General features: G+C 39.6%; 1 protein-coding gene across 5 annotated transcripts in view; it reads right to left on the bottom strand.

Moving 5' to 3' along the window:
- The window catches only part of NME7 (NME/NM23 family member 7), a 267494-nt gene that overhangs the window by 539 nt on the left and 245679 nt on the right, over positions 1–21276 (bottom strand). The window contains exon 12 of one of the 5 annotated variants that reach the window (XM_055084233.1): positions 3555–4128. The exons of 3 other annotated variants lie outside the window; for them this stretch is intronic. In XM_055084233.1, coding sequence (XP_054940208.1) covers positions 4108–4128 — 21 coding nt within the window. In that variant the 3' untranslated portion in view covers positions 3555–4107. Of the gene's footprint in view, positions 1–3554; positions 4129–9695; positions 10163–21276 lie in introns of those variants that run through there. One more of the 5 variants, XM_055084234.1, reaches the window with a different exon arrangement.

The raw sequence follows: 21276 nt of genomic DNA on the forward strand, positions 1-21276 counted from the left end.
AACAGAGGCCAAGAGCTGGGTCAGGACTCTGGACACCAAGGTGCACACCCCTTCCCAGTGAGACAACCAGGTTAATTGGAGGCAGAGGCTCAATCAGCGAGGTTTTAAAGTTCAAGTTTAGAAATATTTTGCAGTGATACTCAGTTTAGAAAACATGAAATTTTGGTTCCTGCCAGCGCTTCACGAGATATGGTTGTTTGTTAGTAGTTCAGTTAAAAAAAAAAACGAGGTTAGCAATCAAAAAATGGACAGAAGAACTAAGTACACATTTCCCCAAAGAAGACATACAGATGGCCAAGAGGCACATGAAAAGCTGCTCAGCATCCCTAACTATTAGGGGAATGCAAATCAAAACTACAGTGAGGGGCTTCCCTGGTGGCGCAGTGGTTGAGAGTCCGCCTGCGGATGCAGGAGACACGCGCTCGCGCCCGGAGAAAAGGGACCCCTCTTGCACTGTTGGTGGGAATGTAAGTTGGTGCAGCCACTATGGAAAACAGTATGGAGGTTCCTTAAAAAACTAAAAATAGGGCTTCCCTGGTGGCGCAATGGTTGAGAGTCTGCCTGCCAATGCAGGGGACACGGGTTCGAGCCCTGGTCTGGGAAGATCCCACATGCCGCGGAGCAGCTGGGCCCGTGAGCCTCAACTACTGAGCTTGCGTGTCTGGAGCCTGTGCCCTGCAACAAGAGAGGCTGCGATAGTGAAAGGCCCACGCACCACGATGAAGAGTGGCCCCCACTTGCCGTAACTAGAGAAAGCCCTCACACGAAATGAAGACCCAACACAGCTAAAACTAAATAAATTAAAAAAAAAATAAACTAAAAACAGAGTTGCCATATGATCCAGCAGTCCCACAGCTGGGCATATATCCTGATGAAACTGTAATTTGAAAATACACATGCACCCGTATGTTCACAGCAGCACTATTCACAATAGCCATGACATGGAAGCAACCTAAATGTCCATTGAGGATGAATGAATAAAGAAAATGTAGTATATATACAAATGGAATATTACTCAGCCATAAAAAAGAACATAATAATGCCATTTGCGGCAACATGAATGGACCTAGAGATGATCATACTAAGTGAAGTTAAGTCAAAGACAAATATCATATCACATATGTAGAATCTAAAATAGGACATAAATGAACTTACCTACAAAACAGAAACAGACTCACAGACAGAGAACAGACTTGTTGTCAAGGGGTGGCAGGGTGGGGGAGGGATGGATTGGGAGTTCAGGATTTTTTTTTTTTTTTTTTTTTTTTTTTTTTGCAGTACACGGGCCTCTCACTGTTGTGGCTTCTCTGGTTGCGGAGCACAGGCTCCAGACATGCAGGCTCAGTGGCCATGGCCAAGGGCCCAGCCGCTCCGTGGCATGTGGGATCTTCCCGGACTGGGGCACGAACCTGCGTCCGCGGCATTGGCAGGCGGACTCTCAACCACTGCGCCACCAGGGAAGCCCCAAGGGAGTTCAGGATTAACAGATGCAAACTATTACATATAGAATGGATAAACAACAAGGTCCTACTGTATAGCAGAGGGAACTACATTCAATATCCTGTGATAAACTATAATGGAAAAAAATATGAAAAATAACGTATATATATGAGTAACTGAAAAAATTAGCGTGTGCCAAAAAAAAAAAAAAGGTTAGGTTTGAGGTTCAGTAAATTAAGAAGGTTTATACCTTGCTTTTTGGTTCACGGTTTGGCCTAAGTCCATATTTAGCCATATATTTTCAAATTAGCCTTAGAGTGAAAGGAGATGAAAATGAGCTTTCTGAAAAACATTCTCCAGGTATAACGGAGCTGAAGATTTAGTATCCCTTAACCCACATGGGAAGTACCCAAACTAAAATCTTGGCATCATCATATTTCAGAAAATGGAAACCTTTCACAAAGCCTGTGCAGCCAAAGCTTACATCAATCCTTCCTGCCTTCAGGCTGGTCCTGAGAAATCCTTTGGGACCTGAAATGCTGAAATGCCTCCTCAGTTGGGCTCTCCTCTTACAGAAACAGACCCAGAGGCCCATGGCCATTTCTGTGACAGCACAAGTTGTTCAGAAATAGTAACAGCTTAAATTCCCACCTTATTGCCCCACATTTATTACCCTACCAATCTGATTCTCTTGTTTATTCTTTAAAAATACTACCTGAGACTTTGCTATCTCTAGAGCAGCAAATCGTGTGATGGCAAATGAATACCAGAGAAACAATGACTCCATTTAACAAAAAACAGCAAAGGGAACTGTGAGAAATGGCACAACTGCTTAGCTGCAAAGATTTTAGGAGCCCTCCTTAACAACTGAGGAAATACGGCAAAAATCCGTAAACGGACAACATATCTAACCTAAAGCTGGGTTTCTCAAAAAGCAACCTCTACATACATAGAAATAGAAGGTATCGTTCCTTTAACAGAAGATGGTTTGTTTTGCTGAAACATCGACACTTTTTGCAGAGTGTACCTGAGTCTTAAACGTGTGATGTTTATGAACAAGAAGTGGGGAATGGCTTTACATCTGAGGAAAGGGGAGTATTTATTCAAATTGGAAGGTCGTTTGTATTTTTGAGACTGTTCTCAGGTCACACCTCGGTCAGACACACTTAACCCCCTGCTTTCATATGAACCTTGTACCTTCTGTTCTAAGACATAGTGTATGTGTGCATATATGCGTGTGCATGTGCACCTGTGTATGTATGTGTGTGCTCTCTGCCTATTCCTTCCTTCAAGATTCTGTCCAAATCTTGCTTCCCTGTAGCCTTTCCAGATGGTGCCAACCTATTCCCTGCCCGTGAGAGTGCTTATATCTCCACTAGGAGACGGGGGAAGTGGTTAGTGTTCTTTGACTCCATAGGTATTCGTTGGCTGCCTAGTCTGCTAAGTACTCTTCTAACTGCCCTGGAAAGACCCTCGAGTGACCCTCTGCCGCTCACATTCTAGTATGAAGTACCTGCATATTTCTGGAACTCTTGCTGCTACACATTGATCATGATTCGCTCTCCTCGTATTATTAGATGACACATTTCTTGGGTGTAGGAACAGTGCCATCTACTTTTGGGGTGTCCTTATATCCTGAAAAGGGGTTTTCATACAAGTCCAAGTCAATCAAATATTGAATTCCTCACACAGAATATAAAAGGAATGAGTTTTCCAAAGGCAGTGTTTCTCACACATTGGCTAAGTACTGCTTGGAATCAAAAGCATTGGAATAGTTACTGAATAGAGGAAAAAGGATTCTCTTTCTTTCCTTTTTTTTTTTTTTCAATCCATCACATTCCCTGAAGGAGAGCTTCAATGTGGTGCTACTATGGCTTCAACCCAGGTTATTACCCTTTCAAAAAAAGGGAGATAGGCCTGGGGCTCAGAACCTTTTGCAAGCAATAGTATCTAGCTAGAATTTAAGAACTTTTCTTTTCATTGTATTTATTACCTTCAATTAAGGACAAGTAATACCAGTTTCCCACTTATGCTAAATAAATATTTCCATGATGGAAAACAAACATTCAAGTATCACAGTGAATGAATTTAAAGAAAAATAGTAAATACAATTTCAGGTGGTACTCAGATATGGTAAAACTCATGAAGGTAATAAAGGCCAACTAGACTTTAGGAACCTTTGCCCCAAAATACAGCATTAACGGAAGCCAAGGTTTTTGGTTCTGTACCTGTTTGGGCAAAATCTAATCTGAGCTCTGTTTTAGAACAATAGCACGCCCTGTCTGCTCAAGCTGCATTTATTACCAGAGGGAACTGCTCCAACTCCAAATTAAAAACATTATCAGTGATCAGAGATGAAAATCTAGTTATCAAAATCTTTCAAAGTCCAATGAAAGCTCAAACTCCTGGCATTTAAAAGGATTAGTAACACTTCAATATCAGTATATATTTGGCCCATGGAGGAGAACTAAGTGAGGTTACTTCGAAAATCCATGACTAAGGACAGAGGGAAACATAATACAGAGGGAAACTATCCAAGGAGCATTTAAGAACAGCTGTAGTCAAGTGAATAAAGTGATCTTGGTTTCAAATTCAGAGAAAATGTGACTCTGTCTTTTCTTCTTCAAGAGGAAACTAGCATTAGCCAGACATGTTATCCACCATCTTCTAGGCTCTGCACTGGAAAAGCTGAACAGGAAATAGAGAGATAAACCTGTTATTCTCCCAACTGAAGCCTGCAATCAGCAGCATCCATAGCCTACCCAGTGTGAAACAGAGATTGGACCAAGGCAGATATCTTGGTTCATATTTTAATTCTCTATTTTTCTCCCAGAGACTGTCAGCATTGGTCTGTTCTGAGAGATTAAGTACCTCATGAAGGTACTGATTTTTATTGACTACAGAACCCAGCTATTTTATTTAGCCACAAATGAATCCCACACCCTAAGAAAAGGCCCACATTGTAATAAAACTGTGACTTACTATCTCCAGCTTGCTTTACCACAAAGCCTTTAAAAAACTGGGATTTCATAAAATCGGCACCCTTACAAGCAGTCTGTAAAGCACTACCTTTTCCAAAGAAATGCTCATCTTCTTCCTCTAGTGCTGGCCACATACAGGCCAGGTAGGAGGAGGCACTGAGTGATTTGAAACCCACCTATTTAGTTAACCACAATGTCTGATATACTCAGCATTAGACGGATCCTTTGGTTTAAGTGCTTCAGGGATCAAATATTTCATTCCTCTGTAAGGTGGCCCTTTAGTGCCCATAACTTGTTACAGGGATTTATGGTCACTAAATTAGCAAGTACTGGAGGAGCATGGAACAGTCCTATAGCAATGGGATATAGGATCTATTCCTTTACATAGGAACAGGGGTTCTAAAATGACTAGTGGGTGAGGATCAGGCATTGGGGAGGTGCGGATGATTCAGCATTGGAACCTCTGGAGGGCAAGGGAATAGAATAAGGTTAACAGACACTTTGGGATTGTACTACCAAAAGTGAAACATGGCATGAGAAGTCCATGCTGACGGAAACCTGTGCCTAGAGCTGGCCTCTCTCCTTTTCTTTGATTTGCAAATTTCTTCCAAGCTACCTACTATGTGCCCAGCAACGACTATGAAGTGGGGGAGGGAAGGGTTCAGGCATACAAGATCCCTGTTCTTATGAAATTTTTGCCTTCACGCTTCTAAATGTCTCAAATGCCCTAAACTACTCTCACCTATACTTAATTCATTCTTTCCCTCCTCTGTCAATCATTCATTCAACACATCCCATTCATGATAATTCAGTGATGGGTGAGACTTGGTCCTCAGAAAGCTTATAGACTGAAAAGAGGAAAACCCATGTAATCAAATAAAATCACTATAGTGTGCTAAGGTATAAGTGGGAATAATTAACTGCCAGTGGGAACACAAAATGTTTCATAAAGTGGTTAACATTTGAGTCCTTAGGATGAGTTGGAAGTGACATAGAGGAAGGAGGAGCACATTTTAGCTGAATATACAATTGCTATGCCAATGGGCAATGATACTTTAATAATAAGATTAACTTGAGGATTTGTTCTGTCTTTATCACTGTTAAATAAGAACAACAGCTTACATTTATTAACTACTTCACAGTGTACAGTCTAATTTCATATATAAACCATCTCCTTCACACCAGCTCTGTTAAGCTGGTCCCCTTACCCCCATACAGAGCAGGATCCTGAGACTCAGAGGTCCATGACTTCCCTATATAGTAAGCTGAGGAATTTGCTCAGTTGGCAAGGCTGGAACTTGAATCTGTATCTTCCAACTCTAAGCCACAGTGGCACTGTGACCTCCCATGGAGTAGTCCCTGCATTTGCTGATGACCGTATATAAATTATTGCCAATTCTGTAAGAATGTAATTCAAATAAATGTAAATTTTCTGTAATTGCTTCAAGTGTAGACTCAAGGAAAGTTTCCAGAGCATGTCTCGTCTTTGCCCTGAGTACAGTGCATAACAAAAACGGGCCTCAATGCTAGTGATTCCCTGTCCACCACTCCCCGAGAGGAACTTCTAGTATATGGAGCAAGCATGAAATCTCCTTGCATGTTTTATTAACTCTGGCTTTGTATCAGAGTCTCTAGTGTAGCTTACTGCTCCTGATGCCTGGGGTCCACCACAGATAGCTGAATCAGACACTTTGGAGGTGGAGCCAGGTGTCTGTTTTCCAGTGGTTCTTAATGTTAGTTGAGCAATAAAAATGCCTGTGGAGTTTCTTTTTTTTTTTTCTCCTTTTAAATCAGAGTATAGATGTGCTCGAACATTTACAGAATTTATCTATCCTACTGCCGTGGAGTTCAGCACCAAACTAAAATATGTGTAACTGTGCCATTATACTAGATAGATTTTCAGATAAAATCTAGTCACTCTGAATTTGACTGAGGTACAGTTTTGTTAGTGTTCCAATAATATACTGATTTTTAAATACATCAGCCTATTCAGAAGGGAAACAACTTTCAACGCACTTGGGGCCCTTATAGCCAAGACTGGCTTCATGGACGTGTAACCTGTGCTGACACACAGGGCCACATGCTTAGAAGGGCCTATGCCTGGTTTAGTGTTCCACTGCCTCTCTCTTGAAATTCTTAATAATTCTTGAACCAGGGGCCCTACATTTCCATTCTGTAACAGTTCTGCTTACAGCCATGGGCCTCTGTGCTAGGGCTACTTTGGCCTGGTTTTCCTATCGGCTGAGTGGAAAATGTGGTTGAAAAGGCTGCTTGTAAAATAAGCAGTGAACAGATCCATGGTGAGAGGTGGCAGGTTGGGGAAGGTGCAAGGTGAGGCTGGCTATGGAAGGTGGGAGCCGCAGACTTGCTAGGAGAGAAGCAGAGGCCCAGGAGGGCAGGCCGAAGCCTTGGGGCAGGGGTGGGGGGAGAGGGCCTCTGCTGTGGGGATGGTTGGAGGAGGCTACCAGCAGGCCTTTAACATGTGAGCCTGAATCCTTTCTGAACTCTTCCCATGCTCCCTCTCTCCCTCTTTGTCTTTCCCCTACAAGTCACCACTTGTTTTCAGCTCTCCAGATAATGGAGTTCAGAAGTAAAGAGTTGTGAGGAAAAAGGTGGTGGGTAAAGGACCTCTGTTCTCCAGACAGAAGGTCTCAGAGGAAACATCCTCGCCTTGCTAAAAAGAAAAAGAGATGAAAAATCTGTTCCTGCTTACTGTCTCAGCTACAGAGCCCAGAAAGTCCTTGGGCTGCAGAGGTACCCCCTCAAATCTATTTATAGGCTACAAAATATTAATAATAAAGTTGAACCTACTGTAGTCATAAGAGTTATCTCCTTCATATATGTTTATCTTCTCCATGGGTTCGGAGGCCATATTTGAAGTCTTTTTTGTTTTTTTAAATTGGAGTATGGTTGATTTACAATGTTGTGTTAGTTTCAGATGTATATAAAATAGATAACTAATAAGGACCGACTGTATAGCACAGGGAACTCTATTCAATACCCTGTAATTACCCATACTGGAAAAGAATCTAAAAATAAGTGGATATATGTATATGTATCATTGATTCCCTTTGCTGTACACCTGAAACTAACATTATAAATCAACTATACTCCAATAAAAATTAATTTAAAAAATTTAAAAAATGAAAACATAACTAATAAGGACATCCTGTATAGCACAGGGAACTCTACTCAATATTCTGTAATAACCTATATGGGAAAAGAATCTAAAAAAGAATGGATATAAGTATATGTATAACTGATTCACTTTGCTATACACCTGAAGTCTTTTAAGACAAAATGAAAATTTCACATTGAAATGACTAGACATTTCAGTAATTCTGTAAACCCAATATTCTCAGAGTTTTCTTATAAAGACCTCTTGATTATTCTGCTGCCAGCCACTAATGAGAACAACTGTCTTTTTAAAGCTAGAAGGAAATTATACCTCAGCCCAGAATAGAGTGGTGCTGACCTTTCTCTCTATAGGAAATATATACCATTTTTTCTAATATATCTAAAGATGCAGGAGTCCTTTCTAGAAATTCATTCTAAAATTGTGTTTTGTGACTCATTCTTATCTGGCCTCTTCTACCCTGAAGGCGGTTTTGGTTGCAGCTAGTCCCTCCCCAGTCCTTCAAAAAAATCTAAAAGTATGAATAGGGAACTTCTGTTCCCTTCCCCCTACCCTCAGTGATTAAAAAAGTACTCTCTGAGGGTCACAATATGAGAGCCACGGATAATTTTTCAATGTTTACATTTAAAATTTTACTTACTCTTAAAAAGTGGAGTCCTTGTTACATATCAAATGCTTTCACAAATTATCTTGTGTAATCCTTACAACTGAAACAGATGTATTAGTCCCATTTTTCAGTTGATGAGACTGAGGTTGTTAGAGCTAGCAGCTTGCCTGAGGACACGTGATTCAGTTTAGTGCCTCAGGCTTTGTTCACGCTGGTTAAGAGCTCAAGGTTAAGATGGAGCCTGGCTGCGGTGGGGGCGGGTTTGACTCCTGGCCTTGGCATTTCCTAGCTGGCTGACCTTGAGGAAGTCATAACTTCTTGGTTTCTCATATTGCACATCTCTAATATAATATTACTGATTACATAAGGCTGTTGTAAAGATTAAATGAGTTAATATATGGAAAGCATTTAAAACAGTGCCCAGCGTATAGTAAATATTACAAAATAATTATCATTATCTGTTCTTCCATATCCTCACAATGCTGTGGTCTGTCCTGCTGTATGTCAGTGAAGCCATGGGTTTCTGAGCAATTCCATCCAGCTCTGAGAGCCAAAACTGCCAGGGCAATTACAGCTTATTAGGCGACAGCCTACATAATTAACCAGGTCATGAATGACAAAGGCAGACTGAGGACCTTTGCAAACAAAGACAGTAAAGAGACACAGAACCGAACACAACATGTAATCCCTGAATGGATCCTAGAGCAGAAACATTTTTTTTTCTTGTGCTACAAAAGACATTTGTGAGTGAAACTGGTTAAGATTTGAATGTCTGTACATAGTATAGTGCTGTATTAATTTCCTGATTTCTAATCATTATTCTGTGTGGAAGGAAGAGAATATCTGTGTTTTAGGAAATATACACTGAAGTATTGAGAGACAAAAGGGAATCATAACTGTAATTTACTGTCAAATATATATACATATATACATATATGTAATAAATAAATTAACGCACACGTACACAAGGAGAGAAAAGAGACAGAATGATTAACACGGTAAAACGTTAACATTTGGGGAATGTGGGTAAAGGGTTTAGAGAAGTTCCTTGAATTACTATTTTTTTGCAATTTTAAAAAATAAGTCTAAAATTATTTCAAAATAAAATGATAAAAACATTAATCAGTAGAAAAAACAGCCTAGTATATATAGTGAAAGAGTACTGAATTTGGACTTGGAAGAACTTTGTTTGATTCTAGTCACTATTTCCTCGTGCTGTTAGGCAAGTCATGTAAACTCTCTCAGGCTGTTCTTGAAACCGTGGACCTCAGATTGGGACTTGAACCCACAGTCTTTTAACTGAGATAACACACCTGGTCTCAGGATTAATGAAGCTCAGGTTCTTGATGTCTTGTCACAGAAAGAATTCAGTGAGAGATAAAGTGATAGGTAAGAAGTGGATTTATTTAGAGAGAAACACACTCCACAGACAGAGTGGGCCATGTCAGAAGGTGAGAAAGGCACCAGGGTATGGGATTGTCAGTTTTTATAGGGCTGGGTAATTTCATAGGCTAATAAGTGGGAGGAGAATTCCAGCTATTTTGGGGAAGGGGTGGGGATTTCCAGAAATTGGGCCAACACCCACTTTTTGACCTTAAAGGTCAGTCTTGGATCTGCGGGTGTGTTACAATGAGAGTATACTGAGGGTCAAGGTCTAGTGGAAGTCACTGACTCATCTGCCATCTTGGACCTATTTGGTTCTAATCAGTTTATGTCGTGTCCTTGGGCTATGTTATTCTTCTAAAGGTTGTGCCCTGCCCGCTTCCCTCCTGCTTCATTCCTAAATCTAAAAATTGAGAACAATAAGATCTACCTCATTGGGATGAATGTGTATATAAGTTGATGAGTGGATTTATAAATTTGCAGCTCAGGATGGGCTTTGCTACAAGTCAGTTTACAGTGAAGCTAAGAGGCTCACCTGGGAATATCAGTCAAGAAGGGGAGAAAATTCAGGTGAACTTGTCATTTCATGTTCGAAATTCATTTTTGCTGACCCCCCTACAGAAAAAAAGGTTTTGATAGTGAACATATTCTGTCCTTAAAACTTAAAAAATGTCTTCAAGTAAGAAAAGGAAATGTAAATATGATGATCAATTGGAGAAGGAGTGATTCTTCATCTGGCTGTAGATCAGAATCACGCTTTAGATCTCTAAAAAACAACAAATGGATGCTTGGACCCCATTCCCAGAGAGTATGATTCATTAGGTCTTGGGAAGGTCCAGGATATATGCACTTCAAATAGCTCCACAGATACTCCTGATGTTCACGGGGGTTGCAAACCACTGCCCTAGATAGTTGGTAAAAGTAGGTGCCCTAGAAATCGGGGCTGGAACCAAGTCCATGTGATACTGCCCGAAGTGATCTGAAGGAAAAGAATGAAATCTCCCAGTTAACTTGGCTTTTCCTAGTACACTGGAGGCTCTCAACATGAATAATGTGCCCAAGAGATGGGTAAGGCCTCACACGATGAAATGGGGAATATGGGCAAAAAAAGGAGACTGAACTTCAACAGACTCATCTTGGGTATTCATGAGAAAGAAATCGAAGTAGCCTCACAGAGTGAGTTCTATAACAATAAACGGTGACTCGGGAAAGGGATCTTGGAGTGTGTCCTGATGGTCCCCTAAAGACTTGGGCCTCAGGGGCAAATGCTGTCTGGGAGGCCATCTTTGCAGACTGACCTCATAAAGGATACTGGAAATTAAAACCCAAGGAAGTATAGTACCCTTAAAAAACCAAAACACAAAAAACCCACAGGTATTTGTTTCTTGGGAAGTTCTTGTTGCTATACTTCACACACATTTCAGTTTGAAAAGCTCCAAGAGGAAAATGATTAAATTAGAAAATAGCAACTAAAGTTATTTAGAAGATATGGCATCACTTTTATAAAGACATGTTAGAAAAGTTTAAAAAGCTCTTAAATTAGATCAAAGCAGATAGAATATATAATCAGAATATACAATTAGCTAATAAGGGGAATAGTTGGGATGGACTTTTCCACTAAATCCAGAAAGAACTGGAGAGGGCAAATGTTGAGATAATTTAATATTACAGAAAAAAGACCTCCTTACATCCAAAGATTTAAAGGGTCAAAATGGCTAGATTCATATGTTAATAATATCTTTTGAAGGGCAAATTGGAGATGTGGAAGGAATATTTTTAATCTTTGATAACAATGTTATAAAAGGCAATTGCTATATTTTTCTATAAAACTTTCCTCACTGTTACTACCAAAAAAGTCATTCTGGGCTAAATATATTCCAGTGAAATTTCAAGCTTCTTATTATGTATTTAAAGAGCTTGTTGCACAGTTCCTGGGAAAGATGAATTGAGACAATGGCCCTGAGCTGAGATGGCCAGTGCTCCTGGTAGGGAGATAACAGCCTGGGAGACAGCTGCACGAGAAGAAAGAGATGAGTTGCCAGCTAATTCTAAGAAGACAGGGAGGCTCCCATCTCCACCTGTGCTCCAGCCACCACCATTGTCATTGCCCAAAGCAATCTCTGAACCTCACACACCTTCTCCAGCTCAAAACCTCTGCTGGCTCCCTGTTTCCCACTGTATTACGTCAAACCTTCTTGGCTTGGCTTTCATAAAGCCCAACATTACAGCCCCCTAAAACCAGCATGCTTTTGGCTCCAGTCATTCTTCCTTTCCTGATGCCCAGGGACAAAGAAAGGACTTTACCACTTCAAATGTCCTTTCTTTTATTCTTTCAGGGCAAGGGATTTTATGCTTCAGGGCAAGGGATGCTCCTTTTACTTCTCTTCTATATGTCAGAATTCTTCATATACAGTAGTCCATAAAGACTTGATAATTAAATATCTGTACCGTGTTCTCTATTTCTCTTCTTTATCACACCCTCATCACCCACTCTTTCTCAAAGTTGGCTATAGATCAAAAAGAAACTTCTTACCTAAATGGACATTTCCCCAAAGAAGACATAGAGATGGCCAACAGGCATATGAAAAGATGTTCAACATCGCTAATTATTAGAGAAATGCAAATCAAAACTACAGTGAGGTACCACCTCACACTGGTCAGAATGGCCACCGTTAAAAAGTCTACAAATAACAAATGCTGGAGAGGGTGTGGAGAAAAGGGAACCTTCCTACACTGTTGGTGGGAATGTAAATTGGTGCAGCCACTATGGAAAACAGTATGGAAGTTCCTCAAAAAACTAAAAACAGAATTGCCATATGATCCAGCAATCCCACTCCTAGGCATATATCTGGACAAAACTATAATTCAAAAAGATACATGGGGACTTCCCTGGTGGCACAGTGGTTAAGAATCCGCCTGCCAATGCAGGAGACACAGGTTCAATCCCTGGCCCAGGAATATCCCACATGCCATGGAGAAACTAAGCTCGTGCGCCACAACTACTGAGCCTGTGCTCTAGAGCCTGCAAGCCACAACTACTGAGCCTGCGTGCCACAACTACTGAAGCCCGTGCACCTAGAGCCCATGCTCCACAAAAAGAGAAGCCACTGCAATGAGAAGCAAGCACACAGCAATGAAGACACAGTGCAGCCAAACATAAATAAATAAATAAATAAATAAAATTTTTAAAAAAGTCTCCCTGTTAAAAAAAAAAAAAAGATACATGCACCCCTATGTTCACAGCAGCACTATTCACAATAGTGAATAAGATGTGGAAACAACCTAAATATCCATCATCAGATGAACGGATAAAGAAGATGTGGGACATATATACAACGGAATACTACTCAACCATAAAAAAGAATGAAATAATGCCATTTGCAGCAACATGAATGGACCTACAGATTATCATACTAAGTGAGATAAATCAGAATGAGAAAGACAAATACCATATGATATCACTGATACATGGAATCTAAAATACGACACAGATGAACTTATCTATGAAACAGACACAGACTCACAGACATAGAGAACAGACTTGTGGTTGCCAAGGAGGGAATGAGGGTATAGGAGTTTGAGACGAGCAGATGCAAACTATTATATATAGAATAGATAAACAAGGTCCTACTGTATAGCACAGGGACCTATATTCAGTATCCTCTGATAAACCATAATGGAAAAGAATATGAAAAAGAATGTATATATGACTGAATCACTTTGCTGTACAGAAGAAATTGATACATTGTAAATCAACTATACTTCAATAAAATACATTAAAAAGAAAAAAGAAGCTTCTTGCACAATCTCCATCACTGGCTTCTGCCAATCACGCGGATATAACAACAAACACTGACATTCATGAACAGAATGGAAAGAACTCTGTCCCTAGGCCAGCAAAGACCATGGTTGGTTTGCAATGAACAATTTAGGGCAGTAAAGAACTGGAGAGGATTTCAGGAGGGTAAGAAATGAGTGACTATATTCCTATCAAAAAAGAGTAAATAGGCTTCTAGAAAGAGGCAATTATGACAGAGACATGCTTGAGGCAAAATATAATGAATTAATTTATTTTCAAACAAGAGTATCAGTGGCCCGTAAATACTCCAAAAGTTCTTTAAGTTTCCAGAAGAGTATAAAACAATGAATTATTTAAAGCCTTATCAGTTTAAAGATTTCATTTAGAGTAGCTTGGAACTTAGTTTCTAAGCCTTGCTTTGAATGGTATAACCCTGTCTTGGTCCTATCAAAAATCTAGATAATTTCTTTTACTTAATGTTTCATATTCTCTCAAACTACTTAGAACAGAACAGTGATGTCAAAGGCTGAAACAGAACCCAATCAATTAAAATATAGGTGACTTAACTATTGGCATATTCCTCTGGTGCTATTTTCAAGAATAATATTGACAGACTGAAGAAGTGTTTTAAAACAAAGAGAGAGATTTTCCATGGATTCTGTCACTGGGAAATTTACAGCAGAGAAAGATGACAGTGTTTCAAGATACAGCAGTGACGGCAGCAGCAACAACATTGAAAATAATGTGGTAGAGATTGCCAGTGCCCACCCAATACTCATTCTCCCTTTCTCCTTTATAAAGAGGATTTTGATTCTGTTGGCGCATAACGAAGTGCATGGTCTCTGTTACAGGTGGGGGGCGGGGAGGATGCTGATTCATCTCTGACTAATGTCACATATGCAAAAGTTGTTGGGTAGGGCTTATAGGCAAGCTCCTTAAATGCAGGCACACTCAGCTGGTAGTATCCTGTTGCCCTCTGCCCTTCAGTTCTTTCTGCCTGGAATCAGCACATGATGCTAGAGAAGAGTAGCCACCTTGGAACTAAGGGGCAATCACAAGGGAACGGCCAAGACTACTGCAGAGATCTTGGGCCTGAGGTGTTGAGCGGCTAAACCAAAGCCTATCATGGCCTGCCTCCTCACTTCTTGTTTCACAGTAAGAAAACCTCTAATTTGTTCTATTTTTGGCACTTCTGTTCCTAGCAGCCAAATTCTTAATGGATATAAATAACAGTAATAACTACAGTAATAATGGTGATAACAGCACTGTTCTAAATGCCTTGCATTATCTCATTTAATACTTACTGATCTATGACTGTTATCTCTGTATGACAGTTCAGGAAACTGAGGTTTAGACCCCACAGCTAGCTAAGAAGCAGAGTTAGGATTTGAGCCCTGGAAATCTAATTTTTCTTTAATTAATTAATTAATTAATTTATTTTTGGCTGTGTTTGGGTCTTCGTTGCCCCGCGCAGGATTTTCTCTAGCTGCAGCGACCAGGGGCTACTCTTCGTTGCGGTGCGCGGGCTTCTCATTGAGGAGGCTTCTCTTGTTGTGGAGCATGGGTTCTAGGCGCATGGGCTTCAGTAGTCATGGCATGCGGGCTCAGTAGTTGTGGAGCACGGGCTTAGTTGCTCTGTGCCATCTTCCTGGACCAGGGCTCGAACCCATGTGTCTTGCATTGGCAGGTGGATTCTTAACCACTGCACCACCAGGGCAGCCCTGGCAATCTAATTTTAACTATTTGTATTGTGATTTCTATTACCCTACTAAGTGAAGTAAAACAGCAAGTAGCTCAATTGAGATTCTGGGGTCATGGATGCTGTTCTCCATTGCTATTCTCCTTTATGCCAAATACACACATCTCTAATCTAGGCATCTCCAATAAAGATTCCTAAAACATACAGAATTCATACTTAAAAAGAGTAAAGTTAGATCAAATAGATTTTCCAGAAGAAAATCTTCCCTATGTGAGGATTTAGAACTACCTGCCCTGTGTCTGTCAACTCCCTTACACTTCATCAGCCTGAGCATTTTAGCCAGACGTCATCCTCACCTTGTAAGAGTCTGGGATGAGATCTTCACTGATTTACTAAATCCCTACCCTTTCAGATGAAATCATACCAAAGGAGCAATTTAGTGCCAACTTCAGTGGCTGTTTTCTTTAGTGCAGGCACCATGTCTACTCCGTGGGACCTATAACTCCCCTAACCCAAGTGGAAATGATCTACCTTCAGTGGGATACATTTGGGTTGATTTAGGAAAAAACAAAACAAAACCAAAAGCAAACCACTCCAAAACTGCCTGATATTTCCTGAGAATATTTTTCAGAGGCCCTTTCCAAGCAGTTTCTGATCACCACTGCTCTTTGACTCAGTCATAACAACAGTAAATTTGAGGGAACTTTTGTGACACTAGTTATTATGGTTAGGCCAACTAAAAATTAATTGAATTGATTGGAAAATCAGAATCACAGAAATTAAGCACTGAGTACCAAAAGAATTTTGTACAATCTTCTCAATTATATTGCTTTCTCTTTCTTATGCACTTTCTACCTCCTAAAGATGAATAATAGCAGAAAATGCTGATGTTTAACATTTCTAGTTAGAATACATTTTGAACATGTAAAACTAGAGATGCTTATGACAAAATTCATTTAGAGGTAGGAGGTCCCAGTTTTCTAGCTATTCTACTTTTGATCTTCCTCCAACCCATTCTCTCTACTGCCACTAGAGTTTTCTTCCATTGCTCCTTATTTAAAAAACAAAACACAACCCATCACAACCTGGACCTAGTCTACTATTCCAAATTCTACCATAACCGCTTTTCCCTTCAGATTTTAAACTCTAGCCACACTCATTTCAAATAATTACCTGGATACTCCATCTTCTGGCATATATCTGGGACTCTAGGCATGCAATTTCCTCTGCCCAAATGCTCTTCCTGTACCCTCTTCCTCCCATCCCAGTTTTCACTTTGTGACCTTAGAATCTCTACTTTAAGCCATCAACCAACCAACCAACAGAAAACAAGGAAAAACCCTTGTGGAACTTAAAAAAAAACTGATAAAGGCCAAACTAATCATCTAAATCAGGGGTCACCAAACTTTTTCTGTTAAGGGACAGAGTAGTAAATATTTTAGGCATTGTGGGCCATACAATCTCTGTCGCAACTACTCAATTTTGCTGATGTAGCTGCAGAGCAGTCATAGACATTATGTAAATAAAGTGTGGCTGTGTTCTAATAAAACTTTATTTAAAAACCAGGCAGAGGGCCAGATTTGGCTAGTGGGCCATAGTTTGCCGACCCTCATCTAAAGCATGCTATGTCTAAATAGCACACATATCTCTAGCTGGCAACATACATCATTTTCCATGAGTATATTCATAAATAGCAAAATCATACTGATCATACAAAAGAGAAGATATTTTGTTACAAATTGTATCTGCCATGTGGGATGCATTCATATTTCTTACCAAAAAATCTAGTTAAAAATAATTAAAAAACCCATGAAAGCTAATTTTTTAGGGTAGGGATTATTGATTATACTTGAGTAAATGATATAATGTACATTATATCATTTAACACTTCTTGGTACTTAACAAATGCTTAATTGAACCCAAACAGAATACAAATTCACCTTGTTACTGGTGAATTGTGCAAGGTTTTTGTTTTGTTTTTTCATGTGACTTCCTCCCTCCCTTTTTTTCCTTCCTTCCTTTCTTCAAGAAAAGTTTCTGACTCAGAGAAGGAGCCAAAAACCCACTCCAACTTTGGTCACTGCAAAGTCGTAACAACTGTAGCTTAGAGAGAGCAAGGACTGAGAATTTGGTACTAGTGAAACTGATGTTATATTTCTTAATTGATATTCAAGGTTTTGTAGGTTTTCATCACAGCAGTGATCTAAGGAAGAGGTCTTATTTGTTTTCTACAAAGATTAAATATGCTGCCTTTGTATAAGTTCTTTTCACTGATATACTATAATCCAAAAAACACTCCTTGCTTTTGAAAAAAGGTCTTAGGTGTTTCAAAACTATTTCTCCATTTAGTTCTGTATTGCTAAATCACTCAATATTTAATATGCAGTTAATGCCTTCTTTCCCCCATTTCTCTTCTTTAGCACACTTTGGGTGGCAGCTAGTCTCTAAGGATGATCTTTATGAGTCACACTGTCCAGTGCTCATGGCCTTGGGTATCCCCCCTACACTGAATATGGGCCTGGGATTCACTTTAACCAAGAGAATGTGATGGAAGGGATGTTATGCCAGTTCTTGACCTAAGATTTAAGAAGGCCTAGCAGCTTCTGCTTTTGGCAGTCCTAAGCTGCCATGTAAGGAGTCTCTGCTGGAGAGATGACCATGTGAAGAAGCAGCTCTGAGCTGACATGGAGAGAAAGGGACGCTCAGCTGTCTGAGCTAAGCTCTCTTGTGGTTCTCCTCCAAAATGTCAGAGATGTGAAGGAGCTATCTTGGACATTCTAGCCCATTTGAACCCCTAGGTGACTGCAGCTCCAGCCAGCAACACAGAGAACAAATAAACCACCCAACAGAACCCAGTAAACCAGAGAAGTGTGAGAGAGAAAATGATTATATTTTCAAGCCACTAAGTTTTGGGGTAGTTTATAACACAGCAATATAGATAATCAAAATACTTTGAGATGATTAAAAATAATATATTAATAGTGTTTCTTTTCTGGGAATCATTGCAGTGAATATTCTAACCATACAGAGTTCCACCTGGAGTTAGTAAAAAAAAGAAAAAAAAATTTTTTTTTCCTGAAGAAAGTTTACTGACTTGGTCTTGACTTGGCCAAGAGGAACACGAAGTGAAAAACTAGATCTTCAGAATAGGGTAATTTGGGGATTACCTATAACAAGTGATCAGTCAACACATTTGTTTTCTACAGAGAGAAGCAAACAGGTGTTATGGAAAAATCATCACTGTTGGAGTCAGATGTAGATCTGGATTTGAATCCCAGCATTTTTGTTTACTTGCTGTGGGATCTCGAGCAAATCATTTAGTATTGCCAAACCTTGGTTTCCTCAGCTCCCAAATGAGAATACTGGCAGCTCCTACCTTTTAGGACTATTTTAAGGATTCAGTTAGACAAATGTATGTAAAATGCCTAGCACAGTGTTGGTACATAACTGTACCAGCAAATCTTATTTTGTTGCTCTTATAGAGGCATCATGACAAGAACTTGGCTGAATGGAAGGCCTAAGTCTTGGGGCGTGCCTCTGATGCTGGATTACCTTCCTCCCACCATATTTCCTCTGATCACCCAAGGAGGTCAATAGGATGTGAAGAATTGAATCCTGTCTCTAACTGACAAATATTACGATATCCATCTTGGGCTACTGTTATGGGAAGGACTGTGTTCCCCCCACATTCATATGGGCCCCAATTATCTCTGAATGTGACTGTATTTGGAGAAGGATCTTTAAACTGTGGATTAAATTAAGCTTCGGTTGATAGGGTGGATCCTAATCCAATATGACTGGTATTCTTATAAGAAGAGGAGATTAGGACACATACACACACAGAAGAAAGACTATGTGAAAACAGGGAGAAGACAGCCGTCTACCAACCAAGGAATGAAGGCCTCAGAAGAAACCAAGACTGCCGACACTTTCATCTTAGACTTCTAGCCTCCAGAAATGTGAAGAAATAAAGTTATGTTGTTTAAGCCACCCAGTCTGTGGCACTTTGTTATGGCAGACATAGTAAACTAATCTAGCTACTCTGAAAATGATTAAGGTACATGAGGCAAGTGAATAAATCACAGGTTACAGAGTGGAAACAAACATAGCAGAAGGAGAGAGGGGGGAAAAAAAGATAGGATGGAGACAGGCCGTGCCACTTTGGGAGCTCAGGTTGTGATTGTCATTTGGGATCTGCCTAAGTCCATGCCTGAGCCTGGTAGGTAAAAGGTTCACCTAAGGACACTTAACATCAGAAAGAAAATAACATTTCTACACCAAATGCAGAAAGAGATAAAACTCTGTCACTCGGGACCCTCTTATGAAAAGTTTTGAAACATCTTACAGTACAAGTAAAAATGGAAAATGCTTTGCTATTTTGAGACTTGTTCACTCTTGTAAATGACATCTGTAATGTCAACATTCAATGAGAGCTATTCAGAATCTGGCACTTTTAATTCATGTGAGAATGCCAATTCCACCGAGTAAAGAGAATATTAGAGTTACATTTACCATAGAGTGCAAATATTGCATTGGAGTAGGTTAGGGATAAAAATGTCAATTATATGTAAAATTAAATACCACCTTTTTGAATCATTTGCCTTGGCATCATGGAAAATTTTCCAGCCTTCTCCAAGAGTGTCACATTTGGTAACAGTAATTCATAAATGGCCTGATTCCCCAGTGAGTCACAGTGACTAAAATACTTTGAATAAATGTTTCACTTATTTATATTGTTGGGTCAAAACCACAATTTACCGAATTATCTGTGTTGGTAACATTTTTTAAACAGTTACAATTACCACTTACATCCTCTCAATGCTCCATATGTTGTTGACACATACAAGAAAGTGAGTAGATAGGATTAATGGATAATGATTGTGTACCCCCATGTCTTAAAACTCAACAAAAAAAAGATTAATTAAATAGGCAGCCACAGCGATTATATTTAAAAATAGAGCTTATTCCCATGAACAAATGATCCTGGGGACCAAAGCAGGGCATTACTAAATCTTTGAGCCTGGAAACTGTAAAATAACTTCTTTTTTTTGTTTTTTTTAAATAAGTGCTCATTTATTTTTCAGCTGGTAATATGTACATGTGAAATTTTAGTTTCTTTTTCTTTTAACAGATCTTTATTGGAGTATAATTGCTTCACAATACTGTGTTAGTTTCTGTTGCACAACAAAGTGAATCAGCCATATGCATACACATGTCCCCATATCCCCTCCCTCTTGAGCCTCCCTCCCATCCTCCCTATCCCACCCCTCTAGGTCATCGAAGCCGATCTCCCTGTGCTATGCTGCTGCTTCCCACTAGCTATCTATTTTACATTCAGTAGTGTATATATGTCGATGCTACTCTCACTTTGCCCCAGCTTCACCCTCATACCCCATGTCCTCAAGTCCATTTTCTATGTCTATCTCTTTATTCCTACCCTGTAACTAGGTTTATCAGTACCATTCTTTTTTTTTTTTAGATTCCATATATATGTGTTAGCATATGGTATTTATTTTTCCCTTTCTGACTTACTTCACTCTGTATGACAGACTATAGGTCCATCCACCTCATTACAAATAACTCAATTTCATTTATTTTAATGGCTGAGTAATATTCCATTGTGTATATGTGCCACATCTTCTTACCCATTCATCTATTGATGGACACTTAGGTTGCTTCCATGTCGTGGCTATTGTAAATAGTGCTGCAATGAACATTGTGGTACATGTCTCTCTTTGGATTATGGTTTTCTCAGGGTATATGCCCAGTACTGGGATTGCTCAGTAGTTCTATTTTTAGTTTTTTAAGGAAACGCCATACTGTTTTCCATAGTGGTTGTATCAATTTACATTCCCACCAACAGTGCAAGAGGGTTCCCTTTTAACCACACCCTTTCCAGCATTTATTGTTTCTAGATTTTTTGATAATGGCCACTCTGACTGGCGTGAGGGGATATCTCATTGCAGTTTTGATTTGCATTTCTCTAATAATTAGTGATGTTGAGCATCTTTTCATGTGCCTCTTGGCCATCTGTATGTCTTCCTTGGTGAAATGTCTATTTAGGTCTTCCACCCATTTTTTAACTGTATGGTTTGTTTTTTTGATATTGAGCTCCATGAGCTGTTTGTGTATTTTACAGATTAATGCTTTGTCTGTTGTTTCATTTGCAAATATTTTCTCCCATTCTGAGGGTTGTCTTTTTGTCTTGTTTATGGTTTCCTTTGCTGTGCA

The sequence above is a fragment of the Physeter macrocephalus genome, chromosome 4 (genome assembly GCF_002837175.3).
Source record: "Physeter macrocephalus isolate SW-GA chromosome 4, ASM283717v5, whole genome shotgun sequence".
NCBI lineage: Eukaryota > Metazoa > Chordata > Mammalia > Artiodactyla > Physeteridae > Physeter > Physeter macrocephalus.